The sequence below is a fragment of the Polistes fuscatus genome, unplaced genomic scaffold (genome assembly GCF_010416935.1).
Source record: "Polistes fuscatus isolate 324 unplaced genomic scaffold, CU_Pfus_HIC Scaffold3, whole genome shotgun sequence".
NCBI lineage: Eukaryota > Metazoa > Arthropoda > Insecta > Hymenoptera > Vespidae > Polistes > Polistes fuscatus.
Genome location: NW_025113107.1, coordinates 11,265,719 through 11,284,994, shown reverse-complemented (window position 1 = coordinate 11,284,994; position 19,276 = coordinate 11,265,719). Strand labels below are relative to the sequence as shown.

Genomic DNA, 19,276 nt, shown 5'->3' with positions numbered 1-19,276 from the left:
TCGGATTACATTGACCCAGCAGAAACTGAAATAGAAATTGACAAAAGTCGGCAGTCATCGAAGAAATCTAAAATCAGGCAATCAACTTCGACTATCGTACGGAAAGCAACGAGATTGAAATCTAAGAACACCGAGATCAGTAAATCCGCAGAAAATCTTAGTACAAAGAGATCAAAGAGACTACGCGAACCTGAGAGACGTAAATCAGACATATCTGTTCAAACGGTACGCGATCTTTTAAAAGACGAATGGACAAACACGTCACCTCCTGGTAGCCCGAGTCTATCCAGATCGGAAAGCAAGGGAAGTGTTTCCGTACAAGTACAGACGAGTTTTGATGAGAAACCATTTGTCGAGGAATTCGAAACGGAGGAATTCCAAGTGGAGAATCATCCTGCGTTGGGTTTGTCTGAAAGCAAACGGGACTATGATTCTCGGGAGAAACGTGCTAAAAGTTCATTCAAACGTAGAAGATTTAAATCAACGTCTACCGACACTACGAGTACGGAGGATTGTCCTGATGGTCATGTCGCGGAACGTGTCATAACATCCGTAGAAAAATCACACAAACAGGATCAATCGAGTTCCTTGAAAATCTCCGCTTTCGAAGATGCTAGAAGAAACGATTACGAGAGGGTCAGGGACATTCTCTTAGAGTCAGAGTCGACAACCCAAAAGGATGATGGAGGGAGAAGGAATAAGGAAAAAACAGTTGTATTCGTCAAGTCGATGTCCTCTTTCGAGGACGACGAGGAATACGTCAGCGCGGAAGACGTGAGTTCAACCCACGGAAAAGGACACATTGAATACACCACACCTGACACCGATCGGAACAAAGCTTTCTGGGTAATCCGATGAGTATAGTTTGAGAGTTCACGAGAAAGAGACAGATAGAAGAGATTTTTCTCTACCCTCGGTCGAAAACTCGATCGTAACGAGCTCTTTCATCTTCTCGAATTTCATGAGAGAATTGAATCATTTGTTGTTCGTCTTATTAAACATCGCGATATTTGGAAATACAACAACCCACTACTACCACCACCGTTTCTTTCTCGGTCGCGTTCATGGTCGCGGTTGGTGGGCGAATTCACGCCTACGCTCTAACGTGTATTCATATTCGTCATATGATTTCGCGTACTCGATAGAAATAACAAATTTTGTCGTCGATACGTTATGGGAGGGTGGGGATAGATATTTGTAATTAAATTGTAATTCATTACAATAGAATTCGTGTAATACGTAAGATATCAAAATTCGAATATGTTCGAATGTATTAATATATTAACACACATATGCATGCGCATGCGCGCGTGCAAACATACACATTTGAAAGGTTTCTTAAGGAATACATGACATGAGATAAAATATAAATAAAATAATAAAATGTAAAGAAAAGGTATTTAATATTTGTACGAAATGGTCGCGTTTATTGGGTGCCTACTTGCGGCGTTTATTGGTGCCGTGTGCCTCGTGTAGGGTCTCCCAAAATATCAATCTCATACTCGTCTGCAAATAATATACGTATATATCGCGAGCATAGAGCTCGACATTTATACGAGGAGACGACGACGACGAGGAGGATGCCGCCATTGCTTCGACATCGTCGCCATCTCGAGTGTCTTCGTCGTCGTCTTCGTCGTCGTCGTCGTCGTCTCCAAGAAGAATTTCATCGACACGAAACTTTTTCTTTTCTTTTTTCTAAAATATATTTTTAATTCGACCTACCTCTCCTTTTCATCTCTCTCTACTTCTTCTTCTTTTTCTTCTTCTTCTTCTTCATATTTTTATTCTCCGTTGGATGTCCAGATCGGATTAAATTACACGACGTTCTCCTCCTCGTATTTGGATTTTACCTCGTATTTAAAAGTTATTTTGACAAATTTTCGCTACTCGACGGTAGTTTCTTTCTTTTCTTTTTCAAAAGTCATTCAATTTTCAAGTTTATTGTTTTCCCCTAGTCATAACAACGAACGAGCCGCATTTTAGATCACAAGTTGCTTTAGATGAAATGAGTCGAGATAGAAGTTGTAGAAGAATTTGAAAAAGAAGTTAAAACAGTTAACAAATTCGCGTGGGTGGGTGGGTGGATGATGTGGAAGTTATTGGTGATGTGTGAAACATTCCGACCCAATTACCGTATTTACTTCTTTTTCTATATTTTAAACGTGATTCTATTTTCCGCCCACTTCGCCCTCAACGGAGGAGTCGAAGAACCACCTGTTTGGCAAACGATCAAAATGTCGCGCTAGGGTCGAAGATGTGTTCTACGAAAACTTTCTCAACGATAAGATTTGGACGAAACTATTATCGTTAAATTTAGATATCGTTAGTTTATATACTTTTCAATTACGAATATTTTGATCGATCTTTTTCTTTTTGTTTTCCTTTTTTTATATTTTTTCATTGAGAAGAAAGAACGCGTTATCTAGGAGACCGAAAAAAAAGTGAAAAAGAAAAAATGCAAACAGATTTAACGTTAAACGATTTCATTTATAAATATCAATCGACCGTATATCGATACGAATGAAAATATTATATATCCAGAAAATGATCTATCTTTGTTATTAATCATTTGAATAAAATAAAAGAATTCAATAAGATTATCCCGAATAGACGATTACGATTTCGTATATTTTTCCATTGATACTTCCGCCGTGTAAACGCAAACCAGATGCGTGCAAGAAGCAGTTTATAGCAACTGAGCGAATCTCACGTACCCAAAGTTACATATCGACAGACACCATTAGAGCAGCTTGCTAGATCTATTTAGAATGATTTTCTCGATCGGTATGCGAGGATACGAAATGAACATATCAAACGAAAAAGAAAAAACCATCCAGGCGGAAAAATAATCTTACAATTAGATATGAATGAAACATTATTCAAAAAGTATTACACCAAAGTAAAAATAGACAAAAAAAAAATAAAATAATAAGGTTGACAAATCTTGCGGGGTTGTGATCTAAAATAAAAGATTATCAAGTTTTATATTGTTAGATAGAAACAGACACGGATTAAAAGGGATAGAGAAAGATAATGAGAGGAACGAGAATGGAGATACGTCTCGTTGAGAGAGAGAGAGAGAGAGAGAGAGCATGAGAGAGATTAAGGAAAAGAGAAAGAGAAAGATAGAAAGAGAGACAGAGAGAGAGAGAGAGAGAAACACACATCGTAGAAAAGTTGCACCCGGCACACTGCACCGAGGATTGGTAGAAGCGTCCGACCGGTGATGGAAGAGAAGGAAAATAAGATGAGAAGAAGGAGGAGGAGGAAGACGAGGAGAGGAAGGAGGGAAAGATGTCCGAAGAAGAGAGGAGGGAAGTGCGCGGCGTTTTCTGGAGTCGTCGGGACGCTATTTTCGGCGTCCCGATATGATGACGCCCGGAGCAAGCCGATCCTAGATTTCAGTCAGTTCGCAAGCTCGAAAGCTGCTGGGCACGAAACGAACGATCTCGCGACTCGCGACTTTCGATTTCATTTTCACGATCACGATCGACGAAGAACCAACCCTCCTTAGTATAATTTATTAATTAATATTATTTATCTTTCTCTTTATTATTTCTAACGACGACGACGACGACGTTGTTGTTGTTGTTGTTGTTGTCGTTGTTGTTGTTTGTCCCTTTCGTTTTTTCCGCTTCAAAATCCGATTTCTGTCTTTTCTATATATTCTTTTGAATTTTCGTTAAGGGAAAGCTTTCGTAGAGTTTGATCGGAGATAGGAAGAAAAAAAAGGAGAGGGTAGAAAATAAGAGAAAGATAGAAGAAGAAGCAGAAGAAGAAGAAGATATATAAAATAAAATAAAATAAAATAAGGATAAGAAAAATACGATGGCGGACGTAGACAGTGTAGTGTACTCAACCACCGAGCGAAAAGTTCGCAAAGTGAAGAAGACGACAAAACGTAGGGAGAGCCACGATCAGAACGCCGAGGTCACGATCACCGAGATCGACAGCACGCAGAACAATCATCATGCCATCGAAGAGTATGTGCTGGCTGATGATACACCCTGATTTCAATTCTTTTATCATTACCCTTTTGCAATTTCTTATTATCTAACTTCTCGCGATTTGATCTTTTCCCTCTGACCTCGAACCCGATTTTTTCTTCTTCGCCACATTTTCACTTTCAAACGAAGTGCTATAAATCTTCGAGCTACGATCATGAAAGATTTTTCGTACGAAGTTGTGTTTTTTCTTTTTTTTTTCTTTTCTCTCTTTTTTATTGCTTACCCCCTGTTTAAAATAAAATATAAATTCATTTCTAATCAATTTTTTAGCGCATACGAACAATATATATATGTGTATTAACTTTTTCTGTTCATCTATCATGATTTCTTCCTATAACTTTTTTTCCACCTTAAATTGGAAGTCACGTTTTACGTTTCTTTGATGTTTGCGAAAAGAAAAATTATACTAAGAATATCTAATTGCTATTATACTTGGTATTTTTTTTAAATATCAAACGAAAATTAATTAATTAATAAACTCGCTTGATTATACCTTTGCAACAAAATTTCGTTCAAATTTTCGTACAAACATACTCAGCCAGCACATACGACGGCACCTAATCCAAGGTACATACATACATACATACTATACATATATACGTATACCTAATTAGAGGAAAATTATAGTATTGTCGAATAATTCAACGTCGAATGTTCCAAAATCGTAAATATTTACGACGATTGTAAACGCGTTCGCGTTGACAAGAATAATGTTGAATAGTAATTTTGTTTGTATATAGTAATAAAATATGAAATGAATAAGAGTGAGAAAGAGAGAGAGAAAGAGAGAGAGAGAGTGAGAGAGAGAGGCAAAAATGTGATAATAAAAATTGCGTTGTAGTATAAGTTAACTCACTTATCTTCGTAAATTCGGCACTATCGATGATCGAAAAGGTCGATTAGGTTACTCTCGTTCATCGACGTTTAGCAATGGAATTTTGTAGGATTTTAAACGCCATAAATTAGGAACAAATTATTTAAAAAAAACACAAAATTTTCGATACCAGATACTTACAATTTACATACTATATGAAACAATCACAGATAATGTCACAAATAATATTCCACAGAAAAAAAAATGAAAACTTCACTAATTTACACAGATTTAATTAAATGTCACGAAAGAAGAAAACAAGAAGGAAAAAAGACATCCAAAATTGAAAACAACAATTTCACAACATCTTTTTTTTTGTGGGAACGGGGGGAGGGGGGAAACGGGTAAAATGGATGTCACGAAAAAAAAAGCAAGAAGAAAGAAAGATACGAATGCAATAAATTAACAAATCGTTAATTTTGTTCTTTGCAGTTGATTTTCAGTGGCGAGTACACGAAGGCGATGAACAAGGACTGGCACAGCGGGCATTTTTGTTGCTGGCAGTGCGACGAATCCTTGACAGGACAACGTTACGTTCTCAGGGACGAGCATCCTTACTGCATCAAGTGTTACGAGAGCGTTTTCGCTAATGGCTGCGAGGAATGCAACAAAATCATTGGTATTGACTCGAAGGTGAGAACACACAACACACACACACACACATACACACAGAAAGAGAAAAAGTGTAAGTGAGAAAGAGAGAAAGAGTGAGCGAGTGAGAGGGAAAGAAAAAGAAAGATAACTTTCGTATCACCTCGGTGTTCTTTGCTTCTTGTCTTTTTTACGTCGCAGTTTTAATGCGCAAAGGACAAGGACGACGAGCGAGTGAGTGTGCAAAAGAGATAGAGTGATTGAGAGAGAGAGAGAGAGTGAGAGAGAGATAACAACTGTTAACGAGGATGATTCAATCATTGATGACATCACAAATGTCGTTTCTTTTTTTAAAAGAGAGAAAAAAGAGTGTGAGAGAGATATATAACTCATACATAGATTATTAAATAATATAGCAGAAAAGGATGCGTGACTAAAAACAATAACTATTATCCGATCGGTAATAAAGTTAAGAGTAAAAAAGAAAAGTCACGATTTACCAAGGACCGAAGAAATAATATAATAATAATTGTTTGAACGCGCGGAAACGTCAAAGCTTTTAAAGCCCAAACGTAGGCGTTAATTCGTTCATTTCTCGAAATAGAAGCAACTTATTGTTAGTCTTATTTTGCGCGTCACATTTGTGCATTTCTTTTTCAATATTTTATTGTTAATCCTTTTCTTCTCGTTAATACACGTACCAACGTTGATATATCGGCAATGAGATATTTATTATTAAATAAAAAAAATTGTTTTTTTTTAATTGTTTCTTTTCGTAGGATCTTTCATACAAGGACAAGCACTGGCACGAGGCTTGTTTCCTTTGCAACAGGTGCAGAGTATCCTTGGTGGACAAACAATTTGGAAGCAAGGTGGATAAAATTTATTGCGGCAACTGTTACGACGCTCAATTTGCTAGCCGTTGCGATGGATGCGGTGAAATCTTCCGTGCTGGTACGTTTTTTAATAATATATTTTATATTTCGATATATATATTTGAAATAATATACAATACAATTGTTATTCGATTGTTATTTCGATCAATCATTGTAATAAGAGGTAAGAAGTGAATCGAACCTTCACAATTTTACGGGTTCTCGTTCGATCCACCGATCGATTTATCGATCTCTCGATCTTATGTGACCTTAGGTCACAAAACGATTTGCGACATTGGATACGATCAAAGGAAAAAAAGAGAGAGGTGATACTGTATCCCCATATCCCGTAAGGTTAATCTTATTAAGGTAACCGAGTCAAGGTCTTAAACACAGACACGAATCGTGATGATAATCGTACATAGTCGAAAGAGTCCTTACTCCTACGCTTGTATACCAACTTATTCGTATGCGTAAAGTATAATATATATATTATGCTCATGCTTAAATCCATATACAGAGGAATAATTGTCAAAGAGACATTGAATTTTATTTCGTCGAAATTATTTAATCCACTTGCTCTAGATATTATTATTATTATTATTATTATTATTATTATTTGAATATCTTGACTAAATCGAGACAATTGACAGGGATGATTTAAACGTTAAGAAACGATTGTTAAATAAAAAGAAGAGATATCACGTAATATTCATATAATTTTGATCAGATACAAACATTATATAGAAAGGATATTCATTTTCATTCGGTTGATAGTTGAAAAGTTAATTTCAAAAAAATAATAATACCAAAAATATACCTAAGATCTTTTTAAGATCGATATAAAAAGTATGAATTTTCTCGTGTATAAACCATATGTTATTATTCATATACGATTGCCATTATATTATAATCCGATTTAGATAGTCCCATCATCTATTACATCGTATCAGTATTTAAATTGCTTAAATGATAAGATAAAAATTGATAAAGATTTTATCTTTTTTTTTTTTTAAGTAATGGATAAACACCGGACGATTATCGAGTAGTAAAAGCATTGTTTAAAAAAACAAAAACAAAAAAATAAAGTATGTGATTTATACGAGATATATGGAATGAAAGGAGGAGAAAAAAATGTGTATAGAAGAGAAGGAGGGGATAGGATTGAATTTTCTTTTTGGAAAGCGAAGTTATCATCGGTAAAGTGTAAGAAGTTTATGTTTGCGCTTGCTCACGAGTTGCTACGGTGACTCCAGGAACCCAACGACGACTACGACGACTACGACGACGACGACGACGCAGTGGTCTTGCCCTCTCAGTGGCTCACAAACCTTCGGGCTAATCGCACGGCTCGATTCCGCTACCAATACAATTCGCAGTTATCCACGAGCGAGCTTAGCAGCCAGTGCTTCTTAAGTCTTACGCTTATCTCATTCCACCTCTTACAAACGAACCGGTTTCCATCTCTTACAACAACAAAGTTACATACAGAATCTTTTAACTTCTTCTAATAATAAACGCGCGTATTGCTATTCGATTAACTAAACGGTGTGTGTGTGTGTGTGTGTGTGTGTGTGAGCGTGTGTCCGTGTTTGTAACTTTAGAATTCGGAAGGGAAAAAAAATCGTAAGAAATAAAAAAAAAAAGAAACAATTTACACGGATAGAAAGAAAAAGAATTGATCTTCGGCTTTTTTTGGAATCCCGGGGGTAAAAAGGGGGACGAAAGTTGAATTAAAAAGAAAAAAGAAAAAGAGAAAGAAAACAATATCGGAATAGAATTAGATGACGTACGAGAAAATTTGGTTAGATCGCGAAAAGGCACGTGATTTGACGTGAAGATTGACAGTTACGTATATACGGGCGTGTAATTTAATCCTAGAGACGAATTATCATCGTCTCTTTACCCCCAAGTGTATTATCCCAACGAATTCGGTTCTGATCGATATAGAAGGAAAATGGCTACCGACGCGTTGAGCGAAAGATTTTCGAGTAAACTTCATTTGCAAACTAAAACCGTCGGCGAGGAAAGGATTAGAAGGGCTAAAGAAAATGACGAGGATGTTGCCATACTCAGCATGTTTCCTATGGAAGGTGATACTAAATTTAGGTGTTATCTTGGAAAGGATTGTCTTCTTGGAGATCAGAAATTAGCTGATCCAGGTGATTACTGCTACGTGTTTTTTTATTTTTAATTTCTTTATTTTTTTTTTTTTTAAGAAAAATCTTACTTGACATTTTATTTTATATATTATAGTTGTTATATCGATTAGAGAAAGAGAAAGGACGATGATCGTGGGTTGAATATGTATATGTATAGTTTGCATGTTAACAAACGTGTATACTATGGGTATGTATATATATATATATACACATATATAGGTTACGTAGTAGGATACACAGTAGGATATTATGTATGTAGATAAAAATGGGGGACGATTTCGAATCACGATGGCAACACAGGTGGTGGCTATAGTAGTCACGAAAGGAAAAAAGTAGAGCGAAACGAAGGAGCCTTTAAACGTCACCTTATCGGGAATCACGAGTACTCAATCGTGCAGCAAGCATGACGTTAACGAATGCGCTTGCTTGTCTCTTCGAGAATTCTTTGAGTACTTCGTTTTATTTTGTAGCAAAGTAGAGGAAAATCGTTGAGAGTATATTTGAAGGAAACCAAACGAAAAAGAAAAGAAAAGAAAGAAAAGGATGGAAGGGAAGGGAAGGTGAATCGTTATTCACAAGCTATGAGATAATCGTTGCTTATGTATAAACATTTCCTGTATGATTTATCATCGATACTGATGAATTATTATATTCGTTCCTTTCATATTTTTTTTTCTCTATTTCTTTTTCTTTTTCTATTTCTAAATTATGCGAGTCGACTATGAGAATCTGTTCGATCTTGAATACATTAAATATTATTATTTGATTACATTATGTAAATATCAATGGTAATTTGTTGCATAATCTAGTATATGAGATAATAGATATTTTAAGTATAAATTTAAAAAAAAAAAAACAAGGAAAAAAAGATGATATTCAAGGATATATATCATTTAATATCGTTTCCTATACACAATCGACTAGACTGGTAATGTAAAAAACCTTTTAATGTAACCTAAACTTTTTCTTTTTTTTTTTTTTATTAACCATTCATAAATTATTTATCCAAATCGATAAGAGACTCGATAGCATTATATTAATATGCGTGATGTCACCTTAAAATGGTTCTTCTATGTCGTTTGCAACTCACACACGATACGACGTTACTTCTTATCGATTCACGCGCTTTATTGAATTTTGTTTCCCCATTTACGACAAAATATTCAAAATAATATCGAGAAATCATTTTGTCGATCTATTATTTTAAACCCATACAGAAACACGCGGTGTTGTTATAGGTCAGGAAATTTTATATTGATAACCTTGAAATGTGTTTTACATATATTTAATCGTGAAAATGTTCTCTCGTATTTGTCTTTTTTTTTTTTTGGATAACACTGTGTGTATTATATTAGATGATGACTCAAACTGAGTCAACTTGTCAATTTATCGGTCCATTTGTCATAATAATTAATCTCTTCACGAAGGAACGAGTATAGAATCACGTAATTTCAATATTGAATTGAACGAACATACTTTATTGAACATACTTTCATTAATCTTTCATTTATCTAATCTCTCTCTTTTTTAAATAAAATTATTTAAAAAATAAAGTATATATATATTCGTTCAAAAAGACCGCGAGATCATCTCATCGTTGCAACTAATCACGCGAAGCTAATAAGCCGTGTAACTTAGAATTATCGTTGAACGAGTAAACATAGTTGAAGCAACGTGAATAACGAACGAAGACGAACTAAGATTATGACGACTACGACACGATGCGTACCTATATGGATTGCCACATCTGCAACCTTGGACCCATCAGACTTTGTACATATACGGAGGCATTGCTTGTCCATCGTGACGTCACGAATCGTTTCTTGAGTCACGCTGGACCAAGAGATTTACGAAAAATATGTCACGATATCTGTATCATTGTATTTTTCGTAATATCTTTCATTACTTTCTATCTCTTTTTTTTTCTTGTCTTCATTGATAAAATAGTCGGTGTATGTGTCTTATCGTTTAAAAAAAAAATAGAACTAATAGAATATATCTACGATTGTTTTTTTTTCTTTTTTTTTTCAAAATGTTCCCACTTATCTAGCCGTGTCTTACACTTTTTCTTCTTCACAATTCGATAAAAAATAAACAAACAGGTACGATAAATGATTTCGTATATCTAATGGAATATTTATTATACGCTAAAATTTAATTTTTATTTTATTGCGGGTTTTCGTATGATATCTTATTTAAGAAGAAATAGGAAGAAAATCTTCTCGTATATTTTAACGAAACTGAAGCTATTATTAATGGATTATAATTTCTGAGTATCGTGTATTATTTTTCAACGAATTATACGCGAAGGAAAGAGGAGCTTTGTATTCAAACGATCGAGAAAGAGACAAATTATTACGTTCGCTTATACCTTTCTACAGGCCACGTGTATTCTTTGCATAAATTAGAATTTAAAAGAGAACAGTACATGTTACTGTGCTTTTTATTCGTTTTATTTTTTCTTCTTCTTCTTCTTTTTAACAGAATGCAATTTTCTCTCAAATCGTTCGTCGAATTGCGTTTAAAGGAGACATTTGAAATAAGAAAGTACGTATGTTGTATTATACTTTCCTATATCGTAAAACGGAATATTAAAATTCACTGGGCGCCGCACGCAATTCCACGTGACATTTAACATCAGTCTAGACTATAGAAGGAAGGAAAGGGATATTTACCGTTGCACCCTCGAAAGTCAGCCCACAGGGCTTTTCCTCCTCCTCCTCCTCCTCCTCCCATTCATTCGATCGATCGATACGATACGATGCGATGATACGTTTGCGAGTTAAGAAACAATAGTCTTTCAAATATTTATCGTTTTCGTGACTAGACAATGGCGGTTCTTGCTGCACCTGGTACCGATCGTTGTTTTATCTTTCTTACTTTTCTTTTTCTTTTTTTCAGGCACGAAGAAGATGGAATACAAAACCAGGCAATGGCACGAGAAATGTTTCTGCTGCGTAGTTTGCAAGAATCCGATCGGTACGAAAAGTTTCATCCCTCGGGAACAGGAAATCTATTGTGCCGGTTGCTACGAGGATAAGTTTGCCACTCGATGCGTCAAATGCAACAAGGTTGGCCTTCAATGGTTTTCGACGAATATTTCTTCTTTTTTTTTTTCTTTTTTTTTGGTATTTTTGTTTTATTCGTTAATTTTTCATCTCATATCTTGTTTTGGGGGAGACAGGGGGTACCTTTTTGTCTTCATGTTTTTTTTATATTTTTTTTTATAGATAATCACCAGTGGCGGAGTGACATACAAGAACGAACCCTGGCACAGGGATTGCTTCACTTGCAGCAATTGCAATAATTCGCTGGCAGGCCAACGATTTACGTCGCGCGATGACAAACCTTACTGCGCTGATTGCTTCGGCGAACTTTTCGCCAAGAGATGCACCGCTTGTTCCAAACCAATCACCGGTATACAAATATAAATATATATATATATACGAATTACATATATATTAATATTTGATTGTTCGGGAAATTCGTGACGATTTATAAATAAATATACATTTGTATTTTTATTACAATTAATATATATGCCAAAAAAAAATTAAAATATATATTATTTATTAAACATATATATATATTAAATGTTAAAACCATGTTTATAAATCGATGCGAACATTCCAAACAATCCAACGTAAACGAGCGTGTTGGTTATTATGAATATTAAATTAATTCAAAAATTTATTTAATAACATATATTCGACGAAGTAAACGATTGTTATATAAAATAATACATATAATACATTTGTACAATTTGTTAAATTACCATCACGCACGTGAGTTAATTATTCATTTACTTTTGTTACATTTTCATCGTATATTTCTTCATCGAATATGATAAAATTTCATTAATATACATATACATATAACATATATATAATAAATTGTAATGAATTTAATTGATTTTCGAATGAATTTTAAAGGAATCGGAGGTACTCGTTTCATTTCCTTCGAGGACAGGCACTGGCACAACGAATGCTTCATCTGCGCCGGTTGCAAAACTTCCTTGGTCGGCCGTGGCTTCATCACCGACGGCGACGACATTATCTGTCCTGAGTGTGCCAAGGCGAAGCTAATGTAACGAGGAAAAGGTTTGGACGGTGGGAGAAAGGATGGGGAGAAGGTGGAGCAAGCAAAAGAAAGAAAAAGAAAGAAAGGAAGAGAGAGAGAAAGAGAAAGAGAACGGAAAGGGTGTTGAGTAGTAGTAGGGGAGCGACAGAGAAAGAAAGAAAGAAAGAAAGAGAGAGAGAAAGAGAGAGAGAGAGAGGGAGAGAAAGGTTGGACGAAAGAGGTGGCATCTCGATAAATCGAAAGCAACGAAGTTTTCAGCAACTATTAGGTCAATAAGCATGAAAATGTTCGATTACTCCGAATCATTTCATTTCGAGATAAGACATTTCATGTTTAATGGCCTGATATAATATCCTTCCTATGATTTTCACAAATTTCCTTATATAACACCTCCCCCTTCCTCCCTCGCCCCACATCAACCTCTCCTCGCTCGATCTTAAACGATCCTAATTGATTCTAAATGATCCTACCTCGAAGAGATAAATACTTTTGCTTTTTAACTTGTGCCTTTTTTTTTTGTTAAGTGCACGTATTTATGCATATGTATAATATGTATATATTATGTGTACATGTATATTTATATGTGTATACGTATGTATATGTATATTCATATGAACGCACAAGCCATTAACACATACAAAAAAAAAATTTTTAGCGCGCGTTCGTACGCACGCACACATACAGCACACATATATACTACTTATTCTCGTACGCGCGTGTTAAATACATACATTGGAAATGTACTTACACGATTTTTACACGGCGGTTAAAGCAATAATTTAATTTATTGTTTTTCTTTTCGTTTCTTTTTTTTCTTTTTTTTTTTTCAAACATTTGTCGAACTTTTCTCTAAGAGGCATCAACGATTAGATGAGGAGGAGAGGAATCATATTTATATTATTATTAATATATATATAAATAAATATATTTTCATTTGAAATATTCGCGAAAGGAGAGATGCTCGGAAATTGAAAGAGAACGTGTGTGCATGTACGTGTGATTGCGTGTTGTACGTGTGAAAGAAAAAGAAATGTGTTTAGAAAATGAGATGGAAGGAAGAGTAACGAAAAAAGAGTGAAAAACAAATATGGAGGGGGGGGAGATTGTAAAGTTTTGCTTGCAAAGTCAAAGAATCAAAATCGCCTTATGCAATGTACCATTATCGATTATAAAGGATGTTAACTAGAGAAATCAAATGGAACATACACAATTGTCGTATGATGTTATTATTAAAAATTAATGTTATTACTTCTTTGATTCGTAAATTGTAAAATTAAGGCGTGATAAAAAAGAAAAATAATCTACGCTAATGCGATATATACGATAGGCGTCATTAAAAAGAAAAAAAAAGGAAAAAAAAACAAAGTGAAAACAAAACGAGTCCTATATATATAAAATATATATATTCTTATGAAAACTAAATTTGATATGCATACAATAACGTTATTTTTATTTAACTTACGAACACATACAAACACATAAGTACACGCAGTCACGTAATATCGATACACATATAAACACACACGTGCACACACACATATATATTATATACACATACATATATATTTATATATATTTATATAATATAAATATGTATATACATATATATTATATATATATTATACATGTGTGAAAGATACACATGTATACACCTGATCGAACAAATAAATACACACACTCTATATACATGAAATCATATTCAAACTACATACATATACATACATACATACATATATACATACGTACATACATACATACAAACATACATACATACATACATACATACACACATACATACACACGCACACACACACACAAATATTTACATACTTACATACATGCGTATGCGTATAAAAAACGTGAGTTGATAGAACGGAGTCAAAGAGCTTGCACAAGGTGCATTTTAACTCATGTAAAATATACATGAAAGAAAAGAAAGTTAAACAAAAAAAAAGAAACATGTAAAATAATATTCGATAGTTTATTATAAGAACACATTCGTAATATTACTCCGTACGAAATACACACGCGTTAATTTATACGTATGTAATCGATTGATATCACAGCATTTTTTTCATACTAACACGAAAGAAGAATAAACGAAACAAAAAAAAAAGGAAATTAAATTCATCACACGCTCACAAGTATACGTAAATACTAGTGTGCGAATTACGCACACGTGGAACATACTAATTGTGGCCTTATCCGCACGAATACATAGAGAGTAACTAACGTTTTACGATATTTAATATATATCGTATCGAATGATGCATAAAATAATACATATGAACGTCAGACACGAGATGGTGAAAAGTAAAAAATAAAAAATGAAAAAAAATATATATATATATAAATAAATAAATAAATAAATAAATATATCCTGACGAATAAGTTACACTCGTCAATATGTTCTTACGGATCAACTCACATACTAATCGCCTTAAATTAGTAAAACAGATTATAAAAAAAGAGATTATTCTATATTCTCAGCGTATGACATACACTGTTACACACTGTAAAATTGATCAAATAAATGTAATTATTTACAAATGAAACAAAAACTCGGATTTTTTCAACGAGTTTTACGTGTGCCGTGGGATATTTATTAGAAATCAACAACGAACTAATTATTATGATTTATTTCGGTAAGTTAATAATGTTTAAGTTTGTTATCGTTCAAGGATTTGATATATATATATATGAAAGTGTTGTGTTACGTTGTTATTTAAAATTTTAAAATATCATTTAGATCGGTATGATATCAATGATCAATTGAAAATAATTTCACGTATCCGCTTATCAGATATGGATTATGGATTATCAACTAACGATAATCATAAGAGATTCAAATCTGAACTATAATATCATATATCTTTTAACGCGCTGATTAGTTCAATCTGATTCTTGATAGATGGCAGGACGTTAAAAAGTTTTTGCGCTAAAAAATACAAATAATATTATTTAATGATTATTAAATAGGACAATCTCGAATGAAAACGTTCAAAAACAGATTTTAACATTTTTATGAATGAGAACGGAATCTCATGAATAAGAAATCAAACGTATAGGACAACGATCTTATATATAAATAAGAACGCAAACTTATCTATTAATATCAAATGAATGTAAACTAAAACATTACACGACCGGTTATAAATTTTTTCATTCATTCAACGTTATTGCTCGTTTTAGTTCCATTTTATTCAACAAGGATTATAATTATAAATATTATTTTATGAATTATTTAACCTCGTACTAAATAGATTATTATCTGCAAATTAATTGTAAGAAGTGTAACTCGTTTCGAAGACCGGTCAATTAACCGGTTACGATAAAAAAAAAAAGAAAAAAAAACAAGATAAGCATATACATAGAATATTTGATGCATATAGTGTTTAAATAAATAAAAGAAAAAAGAAACACAAAAAAGAAACAAAATCACCGAGGATATATATCCCATTCATACATAAACAAAAATTCTAAATCATAAAGAGAATACTGTGTGTACAACTTAAAAAAAAACATGCAGACACCACTTGCATATAAATGCAAAACAATAATAAAAAATTATATAAACCGTAATAAAAAAGAGAGAGACTTACCTTCATTCGCGAATATTTGTTTTTAAACAAAGAACGAAGGTAAACAAAACAACAAGAAAAAATGAATAATATATCGAGATGATCGAGAATGAAAAATCGATAAAGAAACTTAAAGGGAGGAAAAAGAAAAAAGAAAGGAAGAAGACGGAAAAAGATTCGCTAATGGATGCACTTCGGCTATGCAACGTCCCACGTGCGAAAGAAAGAGAGAACGAGAAGGGGTAGGGTGGGAGGGAGGATGGGAGGAAAGGAAAGAAGAAGAAGGAGAAGGCAGTGCTCGGGGTAAAGCGAGGTCGATGGAAAGTGGCATAATCGCGGATGTGGATTGGCTCAAGGAGAGCACCAGGAGGAGATCCTTTACCTTACTTATGTAACGAACGAACGCGACCGTGGTGTCTCGTGTCTTCGACCGCATCTCTTTGGGAGGAAAAGAGTATGAAAGAGTTAAATAAAGAGAGAGAGAGAGAGAGAGAGAGAGAGAGAAGGAAAGATATACCCCCTCTCTTTTACACTCTTTCACCCTCCCATTCCCACCGATCCATCCGCACTGTCCCTGAAAATCCCACTACTGCTTCTAACTTTTTCTCTGCCAAACTCTCCCCTCCTCTCTTGTCCTTTTACCAATGCAAATCTCTTTTCGTATGTATGTATATATGTATGTATATAGTTCCCTTTTTTCCTCTTCCCTTTCGTTTCTTCCCACGTTCGATGAACTAATTAATTAAATCGTAAATGTAATGTTGCAGAATACTCGCAATATTTTCGAGCAATCTTTCATCGATCATTAAACACTAAATCTACCGACAATTTGATGAGTATCTTTTATTTATAGCATAATAGGTCGTATATTGAATAATTAAAAAATAAATCATTTGTGTAGATGATAATAAATGTTTATAAAGGATTTTATTTGTTAATAAAAAAATTGGTCGTTCGACAGATTCTCGGGCAAGTCTAATGTTTACAAAACTGAATTCTATCTATTACTTTTTTTATAAATTTTATTATTTATATTGTTTATTTATAATATTAAATGTACGAGGTTTACTCGTCTTTATATTTGATTAATAAATTGAATACAAGCATGATTTTGCAAAGCGTATTTAAACAATACGTATTATAATATTGCCAGTATAAATTAAGATGTAATAAGAAAATTAATTTATAAAAATATTGGACCGAATGTCACGACAAAAAAGGAAAAAATAAAAAAGAAATGTATGTTAAATGCGTTAAAGCAAAAAAATGGAATATTATCCAGATACGTAAATAATTTTTATTAATTTTAGACTTGACCTATAATGAATTTTTTTTCAAGCGTGTTTGGATAAAATGAAAAATAAAAAATGAAAGAAAGATAAAAAATAGAAATTTTTTTTAATCGAAGGGGTTTTCTCCTCGTTAGCCTAGTCCTCGGATAAAAAAATAGATACGAGTGATTTTTTACCTAACCATTTTACCTAACCATCATGCATTCCGCGTAGGCGCGTGCCGAGGCGAGAAAAGCGATTTCCTTGAGCACTATCGCGAGAGTGAATATCCTGTAATTACATGTTACGTACTCTTGTAAGAGTACAAAATCAATGCCAGGTTCAATGTCGAACGGATTCTCGAGAACGTCGGGTAAGGAAATTCTTCGACTCGATGAAAAAGTGATACCCGTATCTCTACTTTTCGTTTCTACTCTTTTACATTTATTATTATTATTATTATTATTATTATTATTATTATTATTATTATTATATTTGTATTTTTTTCTTTTCTTTTCTTTCTTTTTTTATTATCCTCTTTATATTCTTTTTTCTTTTTTTTTTTTATACCGATCATCGATCTTATGATCAATCGATTACGTCGATTGGCAAAACGATAATCTTCTATCACAGTTATTAATTTTATTTAACGAACAGGTTTTATAATGACTGTTTAGTTTCGAATAAAAAGAGAAATTCGGATAAATTTTTGTGTATATATATATATGTATAGGGTGTTCAAAAATGTTGAAACTAAATTTATACTAGGTATTAAAAAGTTTCATGTAAATATATGTTGGATAATGTTTTATTGGAAAGAAATATAAGAATTCATAGATTAATTTTGAAAAAAATTCGTGTTAAAATTCGTTTTATTACAATGTATCGGAAATGTATTTACTATTATTTCCAATATAGTTTGAAATATTTGAAAGTGTTTTTACACTATCACTAAGAATTTTTATAACTATCGCAATAAAATACAAACATCTTTTAAAAGTATATATATCTTATCGATAAAACATTTTCCAACGTAAATTTATACGAAGGTTTTTTTTTCATTTATTTGACCTCAATAATACGTAGTACAAGTTTGGTCCCAATCCTTTTGGACACTCTGTATATATAAAATGCGTGGAATAAAATTGAAAGGTCGAATCGAAATTCGATTTTAAAATTATTTCTATTCCATCATTTTTACGTGAATTACTTTTTTTGTTTATTTTTCATCAAAAAAATTTTATTTTTATTTTTACAACATACCTTGAAAATAGAAATTTTTTTCCTACGTAGGATAATACGATCCTTTTGTTTCTTCTAAATGCTTAAGCAGATACTTAGATTAGACGCAACAAGGACAGACCTTAAACGTCTGAACCTACTGAAAAAGAATTGTGGCCTTGGCCAGGGAGGAGATCGTAGGTATTTCTTGTCAAGACTCCTACGATCTAACAGACGTAACGTTACATCCTCGATAGTCCGGTTTATAATCTTGTAGGGTCCTACTTTTAACGATCCGACTAGTTTTTATTTAATTTCTTTTTTTTCATCATTCCCTCCTCGTTCTTTTTCTCTTTTCATTTTCGAAGGTTCCCACTAATCGTTCCTTTTACATTGACAAATATCTTTTATTTCGAATAAATGAATTATTTAACGAAACAATTTTTTGCAGGGGTTTTTATTTTATTTTATTATATCGTTACGTTTATTAGTCGCTTATGGAATATCAAACAACGTAATCGTAGGAATCAATTTAGAGAAAATAAAAGTGAATTGAATTAACTCGTAAAGCTTAAGGAAGGAAGGAAGAAAGAAAGAAAAAAAAATCCCAA

General features: G+C 33.2%; 1 protein-coding gene and 1 long non-coding RNA gene across 2 annotated transcripts in view; both read left to right on the top strand.

Annotated features, from left to right (window-relative positions):
* LOC122519387 (trichohyalin-like) overlaps positions 1–15,147 on the top strand; it is a 49,311-nt gene extending 34,164 nt beyond the window's left edge. The window contains exons 7-11 of the mRNA XM_043638791.1: positions 5,317–5,517; positions 6,255–6,429; positions 11,414–11,583; positions 11,743–11,929; positions 12,445–15,147. Coding sequence (XP_043494726.1) covers positions 5,317–5,517; positions 6,255–6,429; positions 11,414–11,583; positions 11,743–11,929; positions 12,445–12,602 — 891 coding nt within the window. The 3' untranslated portion in view covers positions 12,603–15,147. The remainder of the gene's footprint in view (positions 1–5,316; positions 5,518–6,254; positions 6,430–11,413; positions 11,584–11,742; positions 11,930–12,444) is intronic.
* LOC122519871 lies at positions 1,893–3,768 on the top strand. The gene is made up of 2 exons (XR_006304384.1): positions 1,893–3,516; positions 3,691–3,768. It is a non-coding gene; the product is annotated as an uncharacterized LOC122519871 (long non-coding RNA).
* Positions 15,148–19,276: the final 4,129 nt, after the last annotated feature.